Source organism: Anas platyrhynchos, chromosome 10 (genome assembly GCF_047663525.1).
Source record: "Anas platyrhynchos isolate ZD024472 breed Pekin duck chromosome 10, IASCAAS_PekinDuck_T2T, whole genome shotgun sequence".
NCBI classification, from domain to species: domain Eukaryota; kingdom Metazoa; phylum Chordata; class Aves; order Anseriformes; family Anatidae; genus Anas; species Anas platyrhynchos.
The window spans coordinates 23702443-23728341 of record NC_092596.1 but is presented as its reverse complement, the minus strand read 5'-3'; the positions used below and the strand labels follow the sequence as shown (position 1 = coordinate 23728341).

Here is a 25899-nt window from a genome sequence, read left to right as displayed (position 1 = left end):
GGGCTCTGTGGCTCACCGAGGGCTGGGATGCAGCAGCTACTCGAGGTGCGTGGGCAATAACCTGACCGATAGCAGCTCCCAGCTGCCGGGCTGCAGTTGGCTCCGTCTCCTTCTTCTGGATGCGTTATTTCATGGATGTTGCATTTACAGTAGACTTGTTTTTCTTCTGAAGGCAATACTATTTCATTTGGACTACTCGAAGCCCTCCTCCTGTTTCCTTCCCTTCTGTTTTTTCCTTCCAGTGAAGTGTCATAAAAATTAATCGTAGCTGAAGGCCGATTTTAACATCCAGATTTAGAAAACAGGATTTGAAAAGCCTTTTGCTGAAAGTACAAAAGCGCTGTAACAAGAAGTTTTTGTTTTGTTAAGGAGCAAGGAAAGATGTTTTTAAAACTGTATCTGAACAGGCTATAGCAAGAAGATTTCAAAATGTTGAAGCTTTCTGAACATCGAAGAAAAAGGGAGAAAAGAAGAGGGGGTGGGAGTGGATCCCTTGTGGCAAGGGCAGAATAAAGTTTGCAGAGCGAGCATCAGTTCTGGTGCCTAACAAATGTCCTCTCCGAACTTCCTACTTCAGGGATGGTTTTAACGAGTAAATCCTAACCTGTTTTTCACTGTAACTAGTCCCATCGAAGGCAATGGGTTTCTGCAGGACTTTGAAAGATAAAGGGAAAAATACCGGGGAACTGGGAAATGGAATAAATTCAGGTTCTGCAGCTGTGTGCTCCATGGAGAGCCTTCAGGAGGCTGCTCTGCTCAGCAGCCTCAGCAGCAGGGACTCCAGCGCTGCCATCTCAGCAGAAACATCTGAAAGTGGTGCGAGGTAACAGTGCTGGGTGGAGGAGGAGCAGCAGAGCGGGAGAGCAGCACCTTCAGCACGCTGTGTTTCATGTCGTGTGCTGTGCAAGCCACGTAAATTGTTTCCCTCGTGGCTAACAGATCATGCCAGGCATTCTTAAAACTCCTTTTGAACATAGGAAAAAGATGCCTCCTCCTCAGGAGAAGACCCGATGGTGGCCTGAGCAAGCCTTTAGAGGCTGGAGAGCCCCCAGTTCTTCATTTTGCAGGGCAAGGGAGGAGCTCCAAGCGGAGCAGCAGAGCCCCGGAGCTCTTGGCTGGAGCCCTGCCTGGCTGCAGGAGTTCCTGAAGAGCTGTTTGGGCTTCAAGGAGGGCTGCGTGATGGAGCTCACGCTGTCCTGGCTGGCCTGGAGAAGATCCAGGTGGCGAGGAAGCATGAGCATAGCACAGATGGGGAAAAACAGAGCAGGCAAGGGAGGAGAAAATATGGCTAGTATCAAGTCGCTGGAGCTTGTGGTGTCTCCCTTCGTGGCCCTCCAAAGCAACCGTGCGCTGTGCTTTTTGAAGTGTGCGAGTGCTTTGATAATGTAAACGCTAAAATAAGAAAAGAATTGCTATTGGTATGCAGGAGAAGGAACTGTGACCTCCATATGGAGGGGGACGTAGCCCAGCTGGCTGAAAATGGGGCTGAAAAAAGACTATGAAGACTAATTAAAATGTGAAAAACTGAGAATTCATGCTAATAGACAGCAGATCTCTGTCTGGCGCTGGTTCACAGCTAAATTTGATTTCCTTGGGAAACGAAAGGAACTGATTTAAGGTCCTTACCTTGCACTGACATTGATACTTCTCAGCGTTTTAACCAGTGTGTTCCCAGGGAAGTGTTGGGTTACTGCAGGTCTGCCTGCCCGCAGAGGGAAGTCCGCAGCAGGAACCTCTTACTCCCGCTACCATTGAAAAATTCAGCACAGGTGTCTGCGTATGTGGTGTTAAACTCAGCTTTGACCTTGTTCTACCTAACATCTGGCTTGTGTTTCTGCCTTTCCCTTCCAGTGCCAACAGGTGCAGCACGCTGCGGAGCTCAGCCTGCGCTCGGTGCTGCGCGCAGCGCACGCTCTCCGCGGGTCCGGTTGGCACCAGCGGCGTGGCACGCCTGCACCAAGCGCCCTGGCAGCAGGCAGCAGGCAAAATAACTCGTCTGAGAGTGTCTTGAGATGGGCATCCAGGGAGGTAGTTGTTCCTCGAAGTCGGTTCCCCGTGGCTGACTTCTGGTTGGGACACGCACAGCAAAGTCCGTGGGCGAAGCCGCCTGCCCACGGGCAGCGCACCGGGTCCCCAGGTGGATGTGGCCATCGGCACCTCGCCTTGGTTGGGTCACAGCCCGCACGTGGCTGCAGAAATGGGACCAGGGATGGTCACACGAGGAGTTGCTCCCGGCGCCGATGCCAGCACAAAGCTGCTTCTGTCTCCCGTTTAGTTGGCAGCTCTCGCTGCGGCCTCGGGTTTTGTTCCCTCAGCATTGTCGGGGAGCTCGTGCTCATAATGCTGTGGCCGAGGTTTCTGCATGGGGAAAGCTCTCCCTCTAGGCTAAAGTCACGTACCAGCAGCTGATAATATGGAAGAGCAGTCATGGCTCGGGCAGTAAATATTGTACACCCCCAGGCTGAGAAGGAGCCTTCACAGGACAAGACTTGGACTTCTTCCCCGGGCCAGCACAAAGACCAAGCGTGCTTTTGGCCCTTCTCTGCAGCAGGCTGATGTTGTGGTGCTCAACCTGAAGCGTTTAAAGCCAAGCTGCTGCAAAACCTCATTTTGTGGTCTGTAATTAACACACACATCCATGGAAGGAGCGGAGCTGATGCTGGTCTGGGGGTTTCCTCTGGGCAGCCGGGGAGCACCTACCCCTGCTGCGTCTCCCCTGCTCCATTTATCGAGGGTTTTGTCTGCCTGCGCGGGGCCGTGGGCCGGTGTTTGTGACAGAACGAGCTGATTAAGCTGCTCTGAGTCACAGCGAAAATATTCATTTGTTCTCCCTTCTGTAACATGAGTGGGGGATTAACAAAGAGCAGTTAGCTGTGTTTGAAAAGTAGCAGTGAGTTAGTGGTAGAAACATAAATACTCGGTGCGTTGCACGTTAAACTAAAGCGGGTTTATGGGATGCGCAGAAGCTGCCTTGATCAGCTGGCCAAAGCCTCTGGACTTGAAATAGCTGGAGAAACCACCGTGAGACAGTGTTTGGGGTATTTGGGGAGGCATTTGGTTTTAGGTGATGGGGCTGTGTGTGGGGAGTGGGCTGGCGTTTGGGTTCCTTTCATCTAGCCATATACTGATGGGCAACTGAAAAATTAAAATATTTAATCCAGGTGCCAGTTGCCTTTTGTTCTGGAAGGATACCGGTCCTGGCAGAGCCACCTTTCTTTGAGGGTTTGGTTGTGCAGGGAAGTTTACGAGTTGGGTTATAGCCGCTAATGAGCATTAATTCCCTGGGCCTGGCAGTTCGTAACGAGGCTCAAACTGATAACTGGCAATCAGACTTCATGCTCTGTGCTGAAAAATACAGTGGCTTTCCTGAGTAATGAAGTTAAAATACCAATAAAAACTTAGGAAAATATGCTCCCTCCTCTTTTATTGTTGTCTAATAACTTTATATTACCACAGTGCCTAGAAGACCCAAGAGCATGACTCACTGGGCTCGTATTTAAAAACCCTGATTGCGCAGTCCTCCTCTGAACGGCTTTCCAACCAACCTAAGGACAGAAACGCTCAGCAGATCGCGAGGAAGCGCCTCAAACCAGCTCCCGAGGTGTGATGGTGACACGGTGGTGGCCGTGCCTGTATCCAGCCCAGAGGCAGTGCTCAGTCCCCGTGTCAGCACAAACAGCCCGAGTTGCTTCGGGTGAGCTCTGGAGCATTCCTCGAGCATTTATCCCCTGGGTAGGAAATGGAGATTATAGAATTCCTTTTACCTTTGGGAGGCAAAAACTTTTAAAGTTCACAGTCGAGTCTAAAAACCTCAGCGAGGATGCTTACGTGCAGATTAGAACGAGGGGGAATTGTGTTTCTCTTTGCCTTTTTTTTTTTTTTTTTTCTGTCAATTCAAAGCTGATGTTCTGTGCCTCTGGGACCTCGGGCTGCAGTGTGAATAGCTGGCAAGAAGCGCGACCCGGCTGGCATTGGGAGCGAAAGGGAGGAAGGCTGACGGGGAGCGATGAGAGAGATGAAGCAATCGGGGCGAGAAGAGTTATGGGCGAGCTGGAAGGAGGGGATGATACTTGAGCCTTCGCGCAGCAGAAAAGCCAGCGGAGGGATTTAGGAGGACAGCGTGTAGCCCGGCTCCGATCCCCTGGAAAGGAAGGAGCCGAGCAGCTGAGCTGGGCTGAAAACACGAGGTGTGGAGGAGGCAGATGGGCGACCAGGGCTGTGGCTTTGGGCGCTGTCCTCGCTGCCCTCCCCACGCTCTAGATCGCGTTACAGCAGCTTTGCACCCAGAGCTGTGGCTTGTCTCACCAGCAAGATGTATAAATTTCTGTCGTGTTTTGTCATGTTGAAATGTGGGCTGTTTACTCTTTCACTTCTTGCATTTTTCTAAGAAAAAGGAACGATGACAAAAGCGAGGCTGGAAATATGTTGAATGGCTTTTTCGGCAAAACAAAGCTACCCCCAAAACTTCTTTCTAGCCTGTTTGAACATAAATAATCTACTTAGTATTTTACACCACGTGTTACCACAGGCAAATTTCTGATGTAGGACAATGGGGCTAATATTCAAGTAGCTGTTATTCGAACCACAACCTCCGACTGCTGAACTTCAGAGCGCCAGAAAAACAACAGCATTGCTTGCAAGGAATGTCTCTGAAGAGCTCAGTTTGCTTATTCATCTCCTCAACACGAACGATATCCCAAATTACAAATGAATGAGGGAATTTGATTTTAACAGCGCCATTAAACAATCATGTAAGAGGACAAATTCATTCTTTCTCAGTGGTGCTTTAAGCTAATGTGCTGTAGGAGAGCGTGAGGTTTTTGATTAGATCTAAAGCTGGCTGCTCTCGCTCTCCCGTTATTAATTGGAAGCAAACTTGGCAATGCAGCATGCAGATGAGCCTTTTGTTGGTGTTTTTCAAAGTAATGGATATACTCGGAAACACTTCTCAAGAATGTGCTTCTCGCTGCAGAGCCAACGCAGAGCAGCTCAGTTCTGTAATGCATTTTTTTGGTTCCTTTAAAGTGCTCCTCTTGACCCATAACCTCACCTTTCAGCTGCTTTCCAGCCGTGCCACACCACCACCAAAGTTATATCTCCTCTTTTCCAAGCCGTTAGACCATTTGAAACACGTTTCCTTGGTGTGCAGTGGGTCCTCGTTCCCCTGCCAGGTGTGTCTGAGGGCTGTGTGTGTCCGGGTGTTTGCAGAGAGGTGCAATTGAGTATGCAAATCTTATCAATTAATTTAGCATCCCAGCATTGCTTTATTATTATTATTATTATTATTATTATTATTATTGCCTATAATTTGTGTATTCAGCCATAACTCCATGGTACATCCAAGTTTCATCTCCAACTTCCTATTTCATGGCTCCTTTGCATCTATATACATGTATATATTTATATGTATATATATATATGTATAAAATAAAGCGTCTCCATTCCTACGTATGCAGAGTGAGGCACGTCCTTCCCTACAAAGCAGCCTCACTTCTCGGTGGCTGCAGTGCCCTGGCAATTCCTCTTGTGTTCTCTTGCCATTCCAGAGCGTTCTTGTTCAGCGTTTCCAGAGAGGGTTCTGCATGTCGCTGCAGAGCAAGCCGGTGCTTTTGTGTGCACGTCTTTGTTGTGCTTTATTTTGCTGACAGAAACCAAGGTATCTCTGATTCATGCTGGTAAGGCATGCTTTCGCTATTGTTTCGCAGGTTATTTTGAGGTATGTTTTCCCCCGGGGTTTTTCCTCGCTTCGCTTTTTGACCTTTTAGCATCCTACGAGTGATCTTCTTGATTAAATGTGGCGAGTCCTAATGGGTTTACGTGGTGTTTCTCAAATGAGGGTAATTTGAGGACTTCAAATTGACGCGGGGAGGGAAGTGGGGATTGCTCCAGACTTCGAGGTGCCCATGGCATGACTGCATGGGATCAAACAGCGTTTCTCCACCCCGCTCCTCCGCTCCCCCAGGAGGGGAGCCCACAGACACATCCTGGTTGCTCGTCACGTTGGGCAGACACGTGAAGGGTTATTTTCAGCAGCGTCTGTGCTGTAGTGCTGTCCTAGAGACCGTTTTGCTGGAGGTAATTTCTCCTCCTGCATCCGTCCCATCCGAATGGGAAGAGCATCGCTGGCTCGCCGGCGTGGTGCAGCTGCATGGGGACCAACCCAAATTCCCACCCGTGAGGGCCGTGGGCTGCGGAGCATCCCCAGCTGCAGCCCGAGAGCAGCGAGGCGGGGAGATTTGATGCCATAATTTGCATTACTGACATTGCAGAGGGAGTCCCCAGGACAAACTCCTCCGTTCGTCTCAGAGGATGAAGCATGGAGGACGCGTGGGTGCTCCTCCAAGAAACCCTACTTTCACTGGGATTGTTCTCAGACACTGTGCTCAGAGCTGGTGTGGTCACAGCCCCTGTCTTAAGCTAGCTCTATTATTTTTCTAAGTGGTTTATTCATTTCCCTCACTGTCATTTATCTTTTTGACTTGGTCTGATTAGAAAGACAGAGTTTAATGGTTAGATCTACTTTTAGCCAATACCGGGTGTCACAGCTGGTTCCCACTGCTCCGTAGGCACCATTAGGATTTGCATTTTATTCACTGAATATTTGAATTTATGAGGCTATTTTTTGATTTTTTTATTATTATATTTTTTTAATCTAAGATTTCACATTGAAAGTAATGCTTATCAGAGCATGCTTGAGCCATGATGTTAGAATTTGGTGGTGGAAGGGTGTTTTGATGAACTGCACTGGGAAATAAACATATTGTGGCAGTCTCTTGTGTTTCTCCTTCTGAGATTAAAATTAAATGGCTTTGCCCAGGTTATGAAAAGCTTTCTGGTCGAGAAATTTTGTTTCACTGGGAAACAAAACCCTCGGTCAAAATGAAAAACCAAGGCATTTCAGCCATTCGGAGTTCTCACATTATTTTTTTTTCCAGGTGAAATTATCTAGATTGTTGCAAGCATGTTGAGAGCTTTGTTTCTTTAAAGCATGAGAGTGTGGCATATGAGAAGCCTGCTTATACCTGTCAGGAAAAAAAAAAAATATATATATATATATAAATGGCCCTGCTGCATTTATCAATAATCTTTGTGACAAAACAGAGCTATGGAGATCAGGGGAGCCCCGAAATGTCTGCAGCTCTCCGTGTCCCCTGCTGGGTGTTGAATTAAGGCAGGTTTAAAGAGCCAGCAGGCTTCAGCAAAGGTTGTTTGGAGCCCTTTGTGCTCCCCAGCCGTGAGGTGATCTCTGCAGGCGCAGCCGGGCGTTGGGCGAGCTCAGTTTGATGCTGCAGCGTTTCAAAACTGGCTGTCGTATTAAGATTGTGTTCACAATGGCAGGGAAATGAAACATGTTTGTTTTGAAACAATTAGTGCTGTGCCATTACAAAACCTCCTTGGGATGAGGGATGTGATTTTTAGCCTCAGCTCTGCCAGCAGCCGTGCCACCCCCTTGCAGGGTTCCTGGGCGCAGGTCCCCGCGTGCTGCTCGGACCGTGGCAGGGCTTTTATTTCAGCGTGCTTTGCAGAGCCCCAAACCAGATAGCCAGGGAACCACGGCATTCAAAAGCGGCGCTGATGAATCGTTGGCCTTTTAACCTGACCTACAAAGTAATTTGTTGCTTCGGTTCGTTTTACAGCACTTGGGCTCGCTGGGTTGGGGAGGCGCAGCAGGATTCCTGCCCGTCCCTGGCACAGGAGGCAGATGCCAGCTCTTTCGCTGGGCTGCTGTGTTGTTCCCTGGGCTCTGTGGCTGGATGGGCTTTGCTTTGCTCTCCGTTTTCTCCACTCTGCTCTGAAGCCTCACTTTTGGGAGCTTTTCACTGGCTGCAGCACCCGTGCAAAGAGTTTGCAGCCCCCTGGGCGTCAGCCCGGCCGCCCGAGCGGCCTCTCCGTGCCTCTGCCGGCGGCTGGGGGCCAGATCCTGCCCGTCCCCAACCTGCCAGCTGCGGAAATAAATAGAAACACGTGCTGCGAAGGCAGGAATTTAAAGTGCAGGAGGTTTTGAGCCGGGGTTTAGGAGCTGGAACGCCAGCATCGGCTGCATCCACGGCTCTGTCGGTGCCAAGGCACTGACCCTGTAGGTTCAGCCAGTTCTCCTCTTTTGTGTGCTGCTGCCTGGAGGTGACACGTCCACAAACAAGGAGAAAGAAGGGGGGACAATGACAATTTTAAATGGCTTTTACGGTTTTCCTTCAGAAAATCTAACGCTTGCGGATTCCCACCTGCCCACAGCGCTGCTTTTCCCTCTTCATTTTTTTCAGACCCAGCTAGGAAACGAGTGGTGCAAGGCACAGCCCGGGCAGGTGGGTTTGCTGAGCCCACCTCCCACCAGGGCAGGATCCAGCCCCTCCTGCAGCCCTCTGCAGCTCGCAGGCGGTGTGCGAGCAAAGGGGAGGGCCAGGGCTGGGTGCACATCGGGAGCAGAGAGGCCTTTAATGATCATAGCGGGGACTTTTATGACCTGCAGCTTCACGAGCCACTCTTTTAACTGGGAGTCCATGAAAGGAGTTTCTTCTCCTCTGCTATTTAAAGGATGCTTTTGATGCCGTGGTTTTGTTCTCGGGGCAGTGACAGGGTTGATAACCTTCGGAGCTGCTTTTTGAAGCCTGCTCGTTCTTCCCTGAGGTGGGCGTGCATGCATTTGGTGCGGGTAGGTGTTTGTGAATCAAATACCCGCCATCGAGTTTATTCAGCACAACAAAAAAAAAAAAAGAAAACCCCATCCTGGTGAAGCTGCCCAGGTTCCTGGCGGGTGCAGCAGCAGGCAGAACGGGAGCATTTGGCTCCTCCTGCCTTCATCTGGTGTGAAATCTCGGATTTTATGGAGTGGAAATACCTGGGGAAGTGCCCCGGGCAACGAGCCGCCCGGTAGCTGGGGGGGCTGGGGAGGCTTCTGAGCCGAAACCCAAGTTTCGGGGTTGGGATGTGTGTTTAATAACTGTCAAAGAGTTTTTAACGCAGCGACTATTTTTCATGAATAGGAGGTCGCTACATAAAATTTTTGCCTCTCGGCAAAAATCGCGTTATAAAGATGTACTTGCTCTAGGTTTAAAGTGTTAATTATGTGGTATACTGAATTGGATTTAAAGGTCCCTGAAGACCTTTGAATCTCAGTAGCTAATGAGGCTTACAGAAGAGGGCTTGAGAGAGAAAAACTTACTGGCAGTGAGTAATACTGGTGAAAGAGCTCCAGGATTGAGCAAGTTTTACAGAGGGTAATTAGCAAGGATTGCATCAGCGTTTGGGGCTTGTGCCGATCTCCAGCTCCATCTTCCATGATCTGCATGGCAGTGGCAGCCGGCTGCGGGCACCGAGGTGGTTTTTGTTGGGTCACCAAACCAGAGGGTGATAGAAATGACTTTTCTGGTGCAGCCACACGTCCATCCTGCTGGTGCTGGGCTTGGGTCACCCACTGCCACGATGCTTAACCGTGTCCTTGTTCTTCCAGCTGGCCTTGCTGAACTTCTTTCACCCTGAGGACAAGCTGCACGTTGGAGAGGAAGGGAGACGTGTCCGGCGGAATAAAAGGAGTAAAGGCAGCGAGGGGCCCGATGGTGAGTGTCACCCCGTTCCTTGCTGCTGTGCTGGGCACTTTCGCGCTCGTAATCATTTGGCTGACCTTTTTTTTCTGATCGTGGTTATATGCAGAGTTCCGTATGTAGGGGGAGGAAAAAAAAAGTGTCATCTGTGGCTTATAATTGTCTCTATATAATTTTGATTGCCTTTGAGATTATTAGTTCCAGCAGGCCTTTTTTCTACAACTGGAGCTCCAGTGAGCTTGCACAAATCAGTGCTACTCAGTGCTCTTGTCGTTAGCTCTTCTTCTCTAATAGAGAGGCTCTGTGCTCATTCAAGATAATAATTTGTACTCGTACACCTGTATTTGTTGCTCTATTCGGCTGTTTTAGATGAATACAACCAGATCTTCTGGTTGGGTTTGGAGGTGATATCTGAGGGTGCCTCCTCTGCAAGGACCATCCCGTCACCTGCTCCTTGTTGGGATGGGATGTTTTTTTTTTGTTGTTTTGTGTTTTGTTTTTTTTTTTAAAGTGTTTTAATCCTCAATCTGGAAGGCTCTGGGAAGTGGAGCCCATTCCTGCTGTCGACCATTCCTGCACTCGACCACATCTTTCAGCAGAAATGCTGCTACTGCTGCTATCCTTACCCTAGCATCAGGAGCTGGTATGTGAAACAGGACAGAAATCGGAGTACGAGGTGCGTTAGGGCAGATTTAGAACAACCACAGCTTACCAAAAGCTGTCCCAGCAGCCAGACCACGTTGCCCCCGTCAGACGGGGTCTGCCGAGCAGCAGCAGAAACGTGCGCGCCGCTCGGCTCTGCCTTGGCACCGGCTGACAGCGAGCGGCGAGGCTGCCTCGCGTGAATTAGAGCAAGAAGTAATTAAGGAGTGGTCTGTGCGTGGCTCAGTGCCTGCTGAGCTTGTCAAGCCCTGACGGCGTTTATAAACTTCTCAGCCTGCGTTAGTTTTCCCCCCTCGGCTTCCAGGCTCGGTGAGCTCCCCATCCTCCCCTCGCAGTTTCGCAGTGGCAAACGCTCTGCGGTGGCTCCGCTCCAAGAAATAGCTTCGTGAAACTCCCAGGATTCCTCCTCGCCGAAACGCTGACAAGTATGATGCATTTGGTACAGACTCACTGAGTGATTCCAGCTCGGTGTGGTCCAGCATCCTCAGCGTCGGTGTCGGCCTGATGCTCAGATGGCTCGGGGAGGATGCGGAGCCTTTTGCAGCGACTCCCCGAAATCCGTTCCAGCATCTTCGCGAGGCGCTTGTGCGCGTAGCGAGTTCCCACTCGATGGGAACCGTGCAAATTCAGTGCTGCCGGCAGATGTCTGGTGGAATTAGCCTCGTCCGCTCGGCTGGCTGAGCACCGGCTTCGTATTGACAGATGTGCAGGGAATCGTGGTGCTGTGAGAAGGAGCTGCTGAAAGCCGGTGTGGAAAGCCTCCGTGCCTGTCCCACATCCACTCCATGTTCCCTGAACGCACCAGGGCTGAATCATTCCAGCAATCTAGCACGGTTCCACCAATTATTTTATTTTATTTCATTTTTTTATAAGTTGTTTTTTGACCGTGTAAGGTATTTGGGATGGGCAGAAGTGCCCCAGTGACAGGTTGTTCTCCTGCTGACAAGGATGGGCTGTGCTGGCAGGCGGCTGCTTGGTGTTTGGCCATCTCGGTTTTATGAGGGAGGGAGGCATTTAACAAGTGGAAGCTGTCAGGGTAGGGATTGTTCTTGTAACAACCATAAAATCAGTAAACAAACAACAGAGCTTGCTTCCCCGTGTGACTCCTGGGGTTTGTTTTAGGTTTGCGTGCAGGAATCTGTTTTTCGGAGAAGGCGAATGAATCATTAATACGCACACACACAAATAAATGATTGTTACGGTATCGATAACGCCGCTTGCTCCATGAGTTTTACAAAGGAAAAGCTGATCAGATCTTTGATCTCCAAAGAGCCTCCCGAAGATAAAAGTGGATGCACTGTAACTTCCCAGAAGGAAGGAGATGTGCTTTCCACTTGAGGCCTCGCTAATATTGGTCTGGAATTAATTTCACCAACTTTCAAGTCCCTTCACACATGCAGCGAAAGGCTGGGGCGATGCGACGTGTGAGAAGCCGTGGCTGCAGGGAGGCTGCGAGGCCTCGCTGGGTGCCTGCTGGGCTCCTCACCAGCTTTTCCCCACAAAGCCATGGGCTGGATGCTGTGTAGATGTCAACGATACTCTGCTTCTTTTCCTAAAAGTTCGGGTTCTTTTAGGAAAAGGAGCTTGGGCAGCGAAAAGGGTGTGTTGAGGAGGGATCAGACGGGTCCCATCCCCTTCCCCAGGGTGGGAGCTTGGGGGCCGCGGGCGGTGAGCCCGGTGTGCTGCCTCCGTGCTGCTTTCTGAAAAAGCCCACAAAAAGCTGTGTGCAGCAGGGCAAGGCCATCAATCACGCCCCGCCACTGGCAAACACGACTCGAGTGCTTCGAGGGCTCCTCCTCGGCGCACTGCTCACTTGTCATGTTTTACGAGCGTGTTTGCTTAATTTTTTGTTTGCGCCCCTCCGTGCGCGGTGCCCTGGAACCGCCTGAACAAAGCCGGGGTCGTGTCCTGGGAGGAGCAGGAGGCTCCTCGTGCCCTGCCCCACGGCTCGCCCTGCTCCTGCTCGCCCTTTGCCGGCTGCCAGCCGTGCCATGCCGTGCCGTGCCGTGCCGTGCCGTGCCGTGCCGTGCCGTGCCGTGCCGCGCCATGCCGTGTCACCTCGCCAGGGGCCAGCGGCATTAACGGGAGGCTGGTGCCTGCCCCAGCCCCGAGGAGCACAGATCGTGTTTCAAGCCAGCTTCCTCTCCATGCCTCCAAAACCAACGTTTGCACAGCTTTGAAAGCTGCTCCGATTCCTTTCGACTTCTCAAGGCGCAGGGTTAGCCTCTTTACAGCTCCGGTTTATGGCGCTCCGCGGTACCGGCTCCACCTGCCGCTTAATTTGCCCTAGTTCACTAAAACTTGCCCCTCTCCGATGTCTCTCTCTTATTTTCCTCTTTGTGCCCTCCTTCCTTTTTGTCTCGGTGTATTTATGCTGCTGTGGAACCGCTGTAGCTCCCAGATTAACAAATCATTCTGGAGCTGGTAATTAGCAACAGTTGTGCTAAAAGGAACCATCAAGAATGTTAAATTAGTCCACTTTTAAATAAACTGTGTATGAAATGTTAGATCTCTATTCCCAGAGCAACAGTAAAAATGCTGCTGGCTCTTTGCTAACAAAGCCAAAATATGGGAGTAGCATGGTTGTAACTACAGAGACAATTCCGTGCTCTTGAGGTTATAAATAATGACAGAACATTTACAAAGCAGATGTCAATAGGACTCTTTAAAAAACATTGTTTTAAAAAAACTAGTTTCTTTTTCTCCTACTTTCATCTCTGTTCCCAGTTAGATCCCTGCAGTGCCGCTTTCCTGGTTTGTTTGGTTTTTGCTTCTCGGTTTGGGGTTGGTTTTTTTTTTTTTTTTTTTTTTCTCCCTTCCTAGGTTTTTTCATATTGAGCTTGGTGAGAAACATAAATGATTGTTATCCATTCTTTGATTTGGAGCATGGCAGCTGGAAAGAGGCTGAGCAGATGGCTGTCCTTAAGCTGACAACAATTTGGTTCCTACTACTTTGGCAGTCCTTACTGCTGAGGAAAGTCCTTGATGAGAACTCACTGCTTTTAGCGCTGTGAATGGTTTCTGCTGAACCAAAAATTCGGTTCCTTTCACCGGGATGGCAGCAGCTTGAGAAGAGCCCTGCTTTTACCTGGTGCTGGGAGAACAGTGCTGACGGGGTTTTGGCTGCAGGTAGCTGGCCCCGAGCCCCCCACCCCATAGGGACAGGCACCTGCAGCTGCCCCCGTCCCCACGTCCCCTCCTGCGGGGGTGCAGCCGGGTTTTTTTTTGTAAGGATCACAATAGCGACCTTTCCTGCTCGCTTCCTCTGCTTTGGAAAGGGAAGATACATCCCTCCGACTCCAGAGCCCAGAACAATCGGTTCCTTTCTGTCGGCCCCGTGCAATTCCCCAAAGTCCAGGAATTCTCAGAAACGCAGATGTATTAAGGGCGATAGAGCCTTATTGTGCTCCGAAACCATGGTGATGAGCACTCAATAAATAAAGAACATTTCCTGGATACTGGAGCGGAGGAGACAGTCCCAAGGAAAGGCTCACCAGAAAATACTCGCTCTTCTCTGATTTTTCCTCCCCAGGATTTCTCTCTGATTTCCCCCAAAATGGCAGAAGGGAGGAATTAAGATGTGTTGCAATAAATTTTTCATTCTTCATGTACAAGGACCATGACATCACTGCCAGTATTTTTTGTGACTGTGGCTAAAACTAAGACCCCAGCTCATTTACAGATCCTTACCTCCGTGATACACCGAGGTTTATTATAATAAGGTGGGCTGTTTGTATAAGGTCCCTTATCTTGGGCACTTTCCTTCCATGAAGACACATAGATAAAAACGTAGGAAACTAATTTTAGACCCTGGTCTTGTGTCTGTGCTTGTTCCTAACCGCTGTTTCCACAGAGACAGATCCAGAGAAGCTTAACAACTGTCTGAAAATTCAGAATGAGTTCAGGTCACGGTTTTCAGCTCTCTTACTTAATGCTAGTGGCAGATTAATACCGAGTCATTGCTGGAAACAAGTGACAATAAAGGGGAAAAATACATTCCAGGGGGTCTTCTTGCTCCAGGTGTAACTTGTAAAAGAGTGTATTTTTAGGCAGCTGAAATGTTTTCAGCTTATCCTTGGCTCAAACCACTCCAAATTAATTTCTTTAATCCTGAGATCACTTTGAAGCCAGATTCACTGCAGTGTCTGTTAACAGGCTTTGCTGAAGCCCGGCTTGGGACACCGTAGGGAGTCATTTGCCATGCAGAAGCATGATGTGGTGTGGGTGCGGATGGAGTCTGGATTTCTTCTTGAGCTCTGCTGGTACGCAGCTACCCCAGTAGCCTTCCCTTCCACGTCTGACCCGGCTTGTTGCAGAAGCCCTGCTTCCTTACTCGTCATATTCCTAACGATGGGATGGGTTGGTTAGTTCCATTCACAGAGCTTCCCTGGGGTGTGTTTGTCCTTCTGGCACCTCCCCATTTATCTCCTGTCCGCTTTGCATGAGGTGGGTGGACCGCCAGGGAAAGGTGTGGGGATGCTGAGGATGCTTGGAAGGCTCGAGAAGAAATCCCCTGGTCAGAACTCCACCCAGATTGTCTTTTCAGATACTTGTGCTAATTGAGCCTTGTCCTGATGGATCCTTAGTGCCTGACCCACTGTTGTGTGCTGCTGCTGCAGGCTTTGCTGAAACTCGACCTAAACTTTTCAACTTCTTTTAATACTCCATGCTGAGCAGGGTCCGACATCATTAGAAGTGACTGGGGATCCCAGCTGAATTCCACTTGTGGAACTGGGCCTTCTCATAATGCCTCTGGTCAGATGCTGACTTTTTCAGAATCTCAGTTTCTCCTGTTACAAAACACGGTGCGGGCTAATGAGACGAGAACAGATGTCACAGCAAGGCAGGAACGCGATCGCATCCGAGCTGTGCGCATCTGGACCGTGGATGCCCTGTACCAGGCATTATAAATGCTCGACGGGACTGGTAGGTGGTGATTTCTTTCCCACAGTACGAGAGAGGCTCTATTGTCTGCCTCACTGAAGTATTTGCAGCTGAGCTTTGATTTCTGTGAATAAACCGGCTCGCTGGCCACATCCACAAGTACTTTGCAGGCAGGCACAAGTTTGCTCAGCACATGCTCCGAGTGCATCTGGTCGCCGATCAGCTCTGACACAAAAGCTGGGGGACTGGTGCCGAATCGAGGCGTGGAGACCTGCCCAAATGGCCAGGGCTTGGGGTTCAGGCTCAGCGTCCTGCTGCAGCAATTCCAGGGTATCTGCCTTGGGCAGATCCTGGGCAGAATAACCCAATTTTCCGTCCGTGGCAGCAAGGGCGGGACCGAATGGCCAAACCCAGAGCTGCTGCTCTGGTGACGGGAATTGTGAAGTTGTCTTCAGTTGTGGCCTGTCTGGGCGCTCAATAAAACTCGGCTCAGTTAGAGTAGACCAGATACATTAACCATAAAAAAAAAAAAAAAGAAAAGTGCTGTTGCACAAAGCTAAAGAACACCACCACCACCGAGAAGCTCTTTGGGGAAAAAGTTGCGAATGAGGCACGATAATTCCCTGTTTTCATTAGGGCTTTGTTAGCCATGATGTATAGCGACATTGTTGGACTCATAACCGATCTCGTTAACACGAGCAGGATTCGGTTAAGTACGTTAATCTATTTGCAGTGATGTGACTGGGTAAACTCCAGGGTTGGCAGAGCCAAGAGCAGCTCCCAGCGTCACAGCGGCTGCAAGGACGAGGCCACGCAAAAGGCACGGGCTTCCCAGAGAGCAGTCTCCGTCCCTTGGATTTCTTTAAGGCTGCTTTTCGGATTCATACGGCTCCGAGTGCACGTTTGTCTTTAGATATAGGTCCCATGCTATTCGGCGTAATTAAACCATCAGCTTGCAGGCAGCTGTTCACTGCTGCAGAGGTTCGCAATCCAATTAGCCAGAATGACATGCAGCAGGAAGAAAAACATGTCAGCCTGGGCAGAGATGAGATAGCTGAGGAGATTTCCTCACACCTGCCCTTGATTCCTTGTGGATGGCTGCAGCGGGGAGGCATGCGTTTAAAATCTCCAGCAAACAATTTGGGAGAGTCTTTAATAGGCTCGGTTAAAACCTTGCTGCAGCGCCACTTGGGAATCATTTCTACTGGAATTCATGACATATGTTAGTTGTTTATCTTAGTGGGATATGACTTAAAATGTCAGAGTGTTTTGTGTTAAGCAACAACCGAATAAAACAAACAAAATAAAAACACAGCTGTAATACTACGCTTTAAATTGTTGAATTCAAATATGCGGTATTGATAAAGTAAGCAATAGGGTGCAGCGCTGTATAGAAAATAAGCCTTGTGGGTCCAGCCAGCAAGGCAAGAAAAAGCCTTTAGATACTTGAAATAGAAATAGTAATGCTGTTTGTCAGCTCTGCTGTAAAGATCCAGCTTTTGGAATCCAACCTAAGTGCCTGAAGGAAAACAAAAGGCACATCATATTCTTCTTCCCTAGCCAGTGAGAGTGCGGAAAATGAAATATGATGGCCACAGGTTCTGGTGTGAACCCCAGGAACTTGGCTGGGACTGATTATGTGGGAACGGAGCTAAGAAGGGTGGAGATTTATGTTTGATTGTTTTTTTCTTTTTGGGTTGTTTTTTTTTTTTTGAAAAGTCAGTGCAACGTTACTTTGCCAGCAACAGTGGCTCTGGAGTTAATTGGGAGCAGGATTTTGTCTTTGTTCAGGAACACATTTGCGCTGCGATGTGCTTGCACCTAGTCAGTGGAGACTGGATTTAAAGAAAAAAAAGGCAACCCTTCATGTTACCAGGAGGCTGTCCTGAGGTCTTACCTTATCTAAGTGATACATACACACATGCAAGGGCAGAGCCCAGAGCCACCTCTGGGGCCTCTCTTGCCTCAGATCGAAGATTGAGGGATTTCATCTCAGTTTGCTGAAATTTTTCATTTTTTCAAGTACAGTAATGAACATGAGAACCTTCAGTGTAACGAAACATTTGGCTTTCAGCTATTCTTGTGGCGTGGTTTCAAGGGCTACCTCGAACTCTTCGGTGGTTCACCATGGCCAGAAGAGGGAGGACGGAGCCCGGTGCTGCCCATGGAGCTGCCGTGCGTCAGCCCGTGCCTGTCCCCATGGAGCAGCATCACAGGCTGTGCCCCGAGCCTGGCTGGGTGGGATAGAGGAATTAATCAGCTAATAAATCAGCTGGTTGATCTTCTCCAGGTAAAGCAACTGAAGCTGCTGCTGCAGTGAGTAAGGATGCCGGAGTTTTGCTGCTAAGTGGTGAGGAGCGGTTGTCAGCAGAGCTGAGGACGTGGAGAACATGGGATGGAGCAGACCCCGGGAGGTCACCAGGTCCCCTCAGTGCATGAGCACAATTGAAAAAAATGAAAAAAAATTCATCCTAATCCTTTTCCCCCATCCAACTGGTGCAGAAGGTGTCAACAGGGTGCTGCTCAACAGGGTGACTTTACCTGGGCAAGTGAATCAGGTTTTTGCCTGATGCTCTCCTAGGTCTGTCCCTTGTGCTCCCACTTCAGACAGACCATCTTGAGCTGCTGTAACTAAAGATTTTTTTTTCCCTTTAATATGATTAAAGACCGATATAAATTACACCACAACTGCCTGGCTTTATTAGCCAGTATCTCTGTATTTCTGCATTAACTGTCCTCACATTCCTTACGAACTTGACCGAGTTATTCCCCATTGTGAAGAGCCCTGTTTCTTAATCATCAAACCAGGCAGAAATCCCTCTGAAGTATTGGCAGGAGAAAAAAACAATGGCAGCAACAACAAAAAACCTGTTACGTGATGAGATGTCTCATAGTCTGAAGCTGTCTGAGGCAGAGGGATTGTGGCTCTCTGGCATCTAGTGTCGCTCCAGGGACTCGAGAGGCAGGGCTGGGATGAGCTGTGCCTTCTCCATTTGTTTTCAGCCTGATAGGCTTGAGCTGGGGTCTGGTGCAGGGGATCAGAGGGATGGGGAGGGAGCAGGCTGCTGATCCATGGAGCTCCTGGAGCAGAATCTGATCATCTGGATAGCACATGGACGTAGGCTTGTCCTTTGACAGATTGCTCGGAGGAGAAGAGCAGTGAGGTAGCAGAAAGCCTTTCTCATACCTCATTTACCACAAGAGAAATGATCTTCAGCCTTTGGTGGTGGTGCACAAGCTCTGCTCAGACCCTTCTGGCCAAGCAGCAGAGTCCCAGAAGTGTCGGGGGAGACCTCCGTGTGGGATACTTCCCCTGGAGACATATGGAGACATGGGAAAAGTCCTTAAAGGAGATGAAGAATAGCCTTAAAAGTGCATGTAGCCAAGGGAGTGCCTCAGAAGAGCACAAAGAGCTGCAAAATCCCCATGATCTCCCAGGCTTGAGGAAACTGGTTTGAGCATTGGGCACTTAAGTTCAGCGCTGGGGTGGGGTATCAGAAACCGTGGCAGCTCTGAGCTGGTGCCGAGCCAGCCTTGGGCACTTGGCAGCCTACAACTGCAGAACAAGACAGGGTGCTGCTGTCTTTTAAGCTCAGATTCCTGAAATTCGGGGCTTAATGTTCTAACGCACGTAGTTAAAGGCGGTGAAGGTGGAGAGGCGGCTGTTAGATGAAGGATGCTGTCCTGGGGGGGGCCATCGTGGAGCGTCTCAAAGAAGTAACGAGGAAAAGACAATGAAGGGTGACTGTGTCCATGCATGAATTTTGAAGAGTTCAAAACAAAATTGGAACAAAAGCAGAGAGAGAGGCAACAATGGTGGTTGAGAATAACTGCATGGCCCAGGGCTCTGCCTTACATGCTTATACATCAAACGGCAGAGTTTCATCCTTTTATTCTCCCTCCACTTTGTACAATAAGCTCCCCTCTCGGTTGTGCAGCATGCTCAGTGTATTTGGATTTATTGCAACCAGTGCTGGCCTCGTACCTGCGACATCCCAGCCCTAGCTGGGATTCAGCCGCTCTGCCTGTGGCTGCTGACAGCATCTTTCCTCCACACTTAGCAGGAGCCCGCCCTTCCTCATCCCACCCCCCCAAAAAGCGCTCTGCCAAGGCATACCAGACACTCGGAGTAGCACATGATGTGTTTTACTTCTGGGACGTTTTCCTAGATCTATAATTCATCGTTTTTTCTGGAGTAATCATATCAATAGGAGCTGCTCCTCAAGATCCGCTGCCTTGTTCCCTGGAATTGGTGAAGAAGCACTTTCTTTTTAGGAGAAGGGAAAAATTCATCTTGTTGCAGTATTTGTATCACCGACTGATATTTCAGTAGGGTCCAAGAAGCTTTCATCTGGCTAGACCAAATTTCCTGAAAATGTTGAAAACATATTGGTTCCAAACCTCCCCAAAAACCACATGTTCTAGATTAAGCATGTGTTTGGGAGCTAACATCCTTCTTTCCCCAACTCCACCATAGTCTGGCATTAATAACGCTGCACTTAAAAATATTTGAAAAGCCTTGCATATCTCGTACCCGTGTGAGTGAAGTAAATATCATTACACACCTTCTGTAAATGAAACGACCAAGCTCTAGTGGACTTACTCAGTCCACTTTTAAGTGGACTTTTTGATCTTGCCCATGGAGACAACATATCAAAGAATGTAATGGGTTCTTCATCGCTTGAAATCTTACTCTCAGAAGTAACGCTTGAGCTTCTCTTTCCGTCTTCTCTTTCACAGCTAGAAGGTGCTTGCTGTCAGAGCAAATACTGAAAAAAAAGAAAAAAAAAGAAAAATACTTTGCACAAATATCCATAGCTGTTGAGAGCAGTGGTCATTAAACCTGATGTTCTTCTTCCAGCTACAGCCAGAAGCTCACACTTCAAAGAAAAAGTTGCAGGTTTTCTGGTAGTGCACAAAGAGAGAGTTTTGAAAAAGTGCATATTGGATCAGTCACGTAGATGCCCCGATGCCATCTTCAGAATCCGATGGTGGTTGTGAAAGTAGCTGTGGGCTCAATGATTTCAACGAGTGGTAGCATTGCACTTTATAAACGAGTGAGAAGCGATGAGACGTTTCTGGGAGACTCTGTGGTGTTATGAATCACTGAGATTTTGTGTCCAATTCTGTCTGTGCCCTCGGAGGAGGGTAACTTCTCATATCCCAGAGGCAGAGCGGTGATGGTAGCGTGGATACGGTTCGGTTTTATCACCCAGTCCCACAGATTCCCCAAAGCAGAGCTGTGCTTAGGCAAGGAGATGTGTGACATGCTGACTGGAGTAACTCAGTGCTCGGAAACAGGACAGGAACATCGTACTGATGCTGGCGAGCAGTGAAAACAGCAAATTCGGGCAGTGGGCTGGCACCACCTGCAGAGGACGTGGTGGTTTTTGCGGCGCACCTCCCTGCAACTGCTCTCCAAGGTGAGCACCTTGAAGCCATCAGCGGATGTCTTTGTTCTGAATTTGCTGCGGATGTTGCTCGAACGCGGTAGTGGCGCTCGCTGGCTCATTCTGCTCCTGACAACTGCGAATTTGAGCAAGTTCAGCAGCTTTCCTAGGTACTCGCCCTTTGTTTGATGGTTTTCTATAATGGTCAGCCCTTTATAGGTTTTATATAAAATAAAAGTAATTACAAAGATCTGTTCCCGTCAATAAAACCAGTTTGAACTGTTTTGAAAGAATTTAAACTATTTCTTGTTAATCCACACACACAACTAATAAGTGAACGCAGGTTTTTTTTTTAGTGTGCTATTTATATCGGCACATGTCCTTAAGAAGTTTTTGATATTTTTGTATTTATAGTAAATCATAGCAGTGTGGAGCATGCAGAAAGTAAAATCAGGGGGGAAAAAAAGTAAACTCTCTTAATCTTTATAAGCGAAAACATGTCATATGTAATATCCTTGAGTTGCATCACCATCTGGTTTTTTTTTCTGAAGCCCTTGGAAATCGCCCAGCAGATGTTAGGGCTGCAGGAGCAGAGGGCCAGAGCTGTTTCCCTGAAGCATCCATAGATGTCTTCTGCTGCTCGCAGGTGCTGTTGTACACAACAGGAGCTCGTCTGTGGCAATTATTTTCATTAGCTTAGGTACGAAGCTTGCTGGCTTGCTGCTAGCACCTACGAAACCTGCAATGAGTTTGACCGATGAGTTTGTGAGACTTTCAGGCAGTGCCCCATGATGCTGGGGGCCCGCTCTGAGCCAAAAAATCCCATCCAAACCTGTGCTCGCTGCATGCAGACTGCGTCCTCCTCAGCTCCGGCTGAAGAGCTCCACCATACAGCAGAAATCTTTATTTTTCCCTGTGTATATATAATTTATAGGGCTGCGCAATTTGCATGACTCAGTCCCATCCCATGCTTATTACTGCGTCCTTCAAAGCCTCGCAGCCTTGCCTCTGATATCCCGGTTCTCTTCTGTATTAGCGGTTCTTGTCAACTTTCCTTCCTGTGCAAAAGAAAGCTGAAATGAAGGATTAAACGGGGCTGAGAGCTCCTTCAAGGAAGGATTAGAGCATAAGCATGAAAATAATTTCAGATGAAAGGGAAGTAAAGAAGGGGATAGACTTCCCTAAACCTTGGGGTCTGGTTTGACCTCGAGCACGAGCAGAAAGCATGCGGACAGGAGGCAGAGGAGAGGTGGGATTTTTAGGAAGAAATGTAAAAGTAGAGCACGAGCACCTATGGAGAAAAAACAAACTATGTTGTGGTGATGGTGGCGTTTAATACCAGCAGGCAAGACCACAAGCTTGATCTCTGCTAAGGACGTGCCAGATAGTGAAAGGAGCTCATGACGAGCAGAGGCGATGTCAGAAAATTGCAGAAAAGCAAAATAAAAGTTATTTACATAAATAAGGCAAAATAGCTACTGGGGAGCAACTGGCCGGTTGATTTACTCTCCAGTCCAATGTGTACAAGGCTCTGAGACCAGGGAGGGCAAGGTGGGAGTAATGGTGCAGGACAAGGCTCCAGCCAAAACTCTGCTTGATTTGTACGGTAATTAACCTGCTCCCTCGATTAGTGGATAACCAGAGGGTGATATGCCTAAAGTATCGCAGCACTTAACAGACTTTATTGTTTAAATACTGGGGAGTGGCCTCCGAAGAGTATGGCACACAGGACTTTTTTTTTTCCTCTGCACATGTGTTGGGCCAGCGAGCATCTAGAGCCTTTCAAGTCCTGTGCCTCGGCACCTTGCGTGTGGAAGGGAACACACGTCTGATATTTTGGTGGAGCTCTTCTTCCCAGCCTCAGTTGAGACTTTGTTTTAGAATAAATTCAGAAAAGTTTGCCATTTTGAGCAAAAATGAGGAAAATTCGGTCTTCTGGTGCATCGGATGAACCTTGTGGCTCTCTCTACAATTAAATTATCCATCCCCTCCTATTGGGAGATGAACAGATGCAAACCCCCGAGACTCAGAAGCTCCCAAGTCTAATAATATTGTGTTTTTTCATGTCAGAAGTATTTTTGTGTTTGTCGAAAGATTCACTTGCACAGCCGTAACATCTCTCTCTGCCGTGCCTGGAACAGATGCGTGTGTTGTAATATAGACTGTGAACATTGACATCACATGTGGTTCTCATTCCTCCCATTCATCTTTGAAGCTAATTGGTTCCATCCATTTCAAATGTGTTTGGCTCGCCGCAGCTATTTGTACTTTCACTCTGGTTATAGCGCTAATGGTGTGATATATATAACATGAAATAAACTCTCGTGACTCCAAGGTCTGAAGAGACACATACACAGCACTTGCATTTCGCTTGCTGCGTTGTTTTATTTTAAATGGTGTCCCCAGACAGTTTTTTTTTCGTTTCACTGAAAATGTTATTAACTAGCTGGTGCCCGCGGGGATCGCCAGCGGGGTCGTGGCGAGTTCTGCAGCGCGGGAAGTTGCAGAGCTCAGAAGGGGCAGAGAAACCCATCGGTGTTTGCAGAACATGACAGATTGCACAGTTGGTCCTGATGGTTGGCTTCAGCGTTTCTCCCCAGCAGGATACTGGTACGGGCATTGCAGGACAACACACGGGTTTCTATCTTCATGATTCTTAATATTCTGAACATAAGAATTAGTTTAAAAAATAAAATAAAATAAAAATAAAATAAAATAAAAAAACAGTAAATTAGTAGAGGTAATAAATTAGATAACAGCATAAATTTCCCATGGTCCAACATCATAATCGAATATTCCTGCTGGAAAGGCAGGAGTGAGGTTACTGGGTATTTCTCTGGTCCTTCTCTCATCTCTCCCCTAACTATGGGAACATGGCACTGCTGTGCTTGTTTGCAATTTGGCTTTCCCTACCACTAATGACTCGAAGCAGCCTCGCTGCCATCCGTTCCTAGAAGTTATGCAGTTCCTTCACCTATGGCTGGGTTTGCTCAGCACTCGGTGCTGGGATGCTCGTGTCCCCAGTACAGGTGCCCCTTTCCCAGGGGGTACGAGCACACCGGGGACTGGAGCTGGACGTGGCTGGGGCATTAATTTTTTGCCTTCCAGGGTCTAATTAGCTATTGGCCTGAACAGAAATTAAAAATTGAACTTTTCACATCTATGTTGAAAACCGGAAAAGAGGTGCAAATCAGAGTATTGTACACGTTTCTTTTAGCTAAAGGTGAGTTCAGCCTTTGGTGCATTTAGGGATTTGACTGACAAATTGTGAGCGAGTATTTGGGGATTCTTGCAGTTTATTTCCATCCATGATTAATTTTCAAGGAAGCAGTGGCACATGTTTCACACTTCAACTTCTGCTCAAGACATCACGTAGTTTCTCAGCTTACCTATAAATATTTCCACTTCTTGCTAGGGAGGTTTGTATTCCCATTGATTAATAGTTGATTATTATTAATCAACTATTATTTAGTTGATTATTTGCTTCTTTTTTAAATCATTTTTTTTTAAACAACACTGTTTGCAAGTACGTGGGCTGCTGCTTTCAGCTGAGCTCTGAGCCCTGTTATCTTTCTTCTAACCTGTCCTCATCGGGAAGTTCAATGTGCCAATTTTAAATTTTAATCCGGGTGACTTCAAGCTAGCACGGTTTTAGCAAACCCGCTCTCTGCTGGTTTTGCAGCTTCCCAGCTGCAGGTGTAAGTGGAGTTCAGGGGAATTTTCAGGGCCCTGAATGGCCAAACCTGGACGTGGCTGCAACGGGCTCCGTCCTGGCACATCAGGGGCCCTTGGGACTGACTCTCCCTGCCAGGTGTCCACCGTGTCTGAAATACGGGGACAGTCCGTGTGCTGCTGCACGGGCTATAAATGCGTCCATTGTCTGCTTGAAAAATAATCAAATAATGTGCTGTGCGTGGGTCACATCCAGAAATGGGTTCTGCAAAGTCTGAGGGTTTCTGCTGTCTGAAAGCTTGGGGTGCAGTCCTGGTATTGGCAACTTCACTGCCCATGTACAGCAAATCTCTGTGCAGAGATCTGAGCAGCTGGAATTAAGATGGAATCTGAATAAAATATCTGGTGAGAAGCAGAAAACTCTACGTCTTTGTCTTCCTGGTTTTGTCACCAATTTTGCTCCAGCATCGCAGCGACACCCTTCTTGCTAAGTGGTTATTGATGGGGGAGGTTATGTAAGATGAAATGATCACTGAGTCTCAAGTTTTCTTTTTTTTTTTCCCTTTGCAGGTCCAAGTTCAGTTAAAAACAAGAAAAAGGGTAAGTTTGAGTTTTAATTTAATTTTACTTCAATGGCCCCTTGCTGTGCCTGTGTAAGACTGCCCCAGCTATGAATTCTCTTTAACCAATATGAATGAGAAAAGCAATGAGGCGTTCAGCCCTCAGCAAATAGCGAGGATTAACGCAGCGTGTGTTGATAAAACAGGCTGTGTGCTGCTCCTACAAGCCCTTACTGCTACGGCAGGATTGCATTCCCCAGCAGCAGCAGCGAGGGGTTACAGATATTTATTGAAGCCATCTTTAGGAGCCGAGGGAAGTTAATTGCACCGTATAGGAGTAATTCCAAAGGTGCCGTAATTAAATAGTGGAGCTGTCGTGTACCAGCGCTGGTGAGCTGCGTGCTGGTAGCTCAGCCATCTTTGCTGGAGCAGCTTTAGTTTTCTTCTCTCTTCTGCCACGGATCTTGCTGCAGGTTGGTGTCTGCTTCCAACTCACCAAACGAAATGTGAACGTACCCTGCAGCTTTGTTGTGCATTAAACTCAGGAGTGCTGCCTTGTTTCCATGCTGAGCGCTGGTCAGCCCGCAGGTATCCATCCTGTCTGACTTCCTTGCCACGTTCCTCAAGCTGTTTGCAATACAGAACTGATTATTTTGTAAAACGCACGCTGGTGAGGTTCTGTGACTCGGGTTTTCAGCACGCAGCCCTGTGTTTGGTGGCGTGTCTGATGCCATCTCTTCTTGTGTGGGACTCCTTGAGAACATTTAATGGCCATAATATATTTGTTTGCTACCAGGAACTTGAGCGAGCCAAAGGATCTGAGTCGCTTTACAGACTTAACTCCCAAAAACATGCAACAGCCCCGAATTTAGGGAAGCAGAATCCAATTGCCTGTTCGTGCTCCTCGTAGCGATCCAAACCCTCCTGGGAGCGTTTCGAACACCGCGGTGCGCGCTGCCCTGCCGCAGGTTGCAGGAAAGGCATCAGCTGTGTGCAACTCAGGGGCTCCCCCAGACGTGCTGTCTCTGAAGCACACGGCGCTCACGGCTGCTGCTCTGCTACCCGGGGGCTTCCAGCAGCAACCTGCCCGCTGCACGTGCTGCTGCGACCCCACAGCCTCGCCTCGGTGCTCCCCGCACGCGGCCGCGCAATTTATGGCTGAGAGGTCGGGACCGGCCGCAGTCGGAAGCT

General features: G+C 48.5%; 1 protein-coding gene across 6 annotated transcripts in view; it reads left to right on the top strand.

The window, feature by feature from the left end:
* EDA (ectodysplasin A) overlaps positions 1–25899 on the top strand; it is a 70983-nt gene that overhangs the window by 33166 nt on the left and 11918 nt on the right. For all 6 annotated transcript variants that reach the window (XM_038184465.2, XM_038184464.2, XM_038184463.2 and 3 more), the window contains exons 2-3: positions 9449–9554; positions 24719–24748. In XM_038184465.2, the coding sequence (XP_038040393.1) occupies positions 9449–9554; positions 24719–24748 (136 nt within the window). The remainder of the gene's footprint in view (positions 1–9448; positions 9555–24718; positions 24749–25899) is intronic.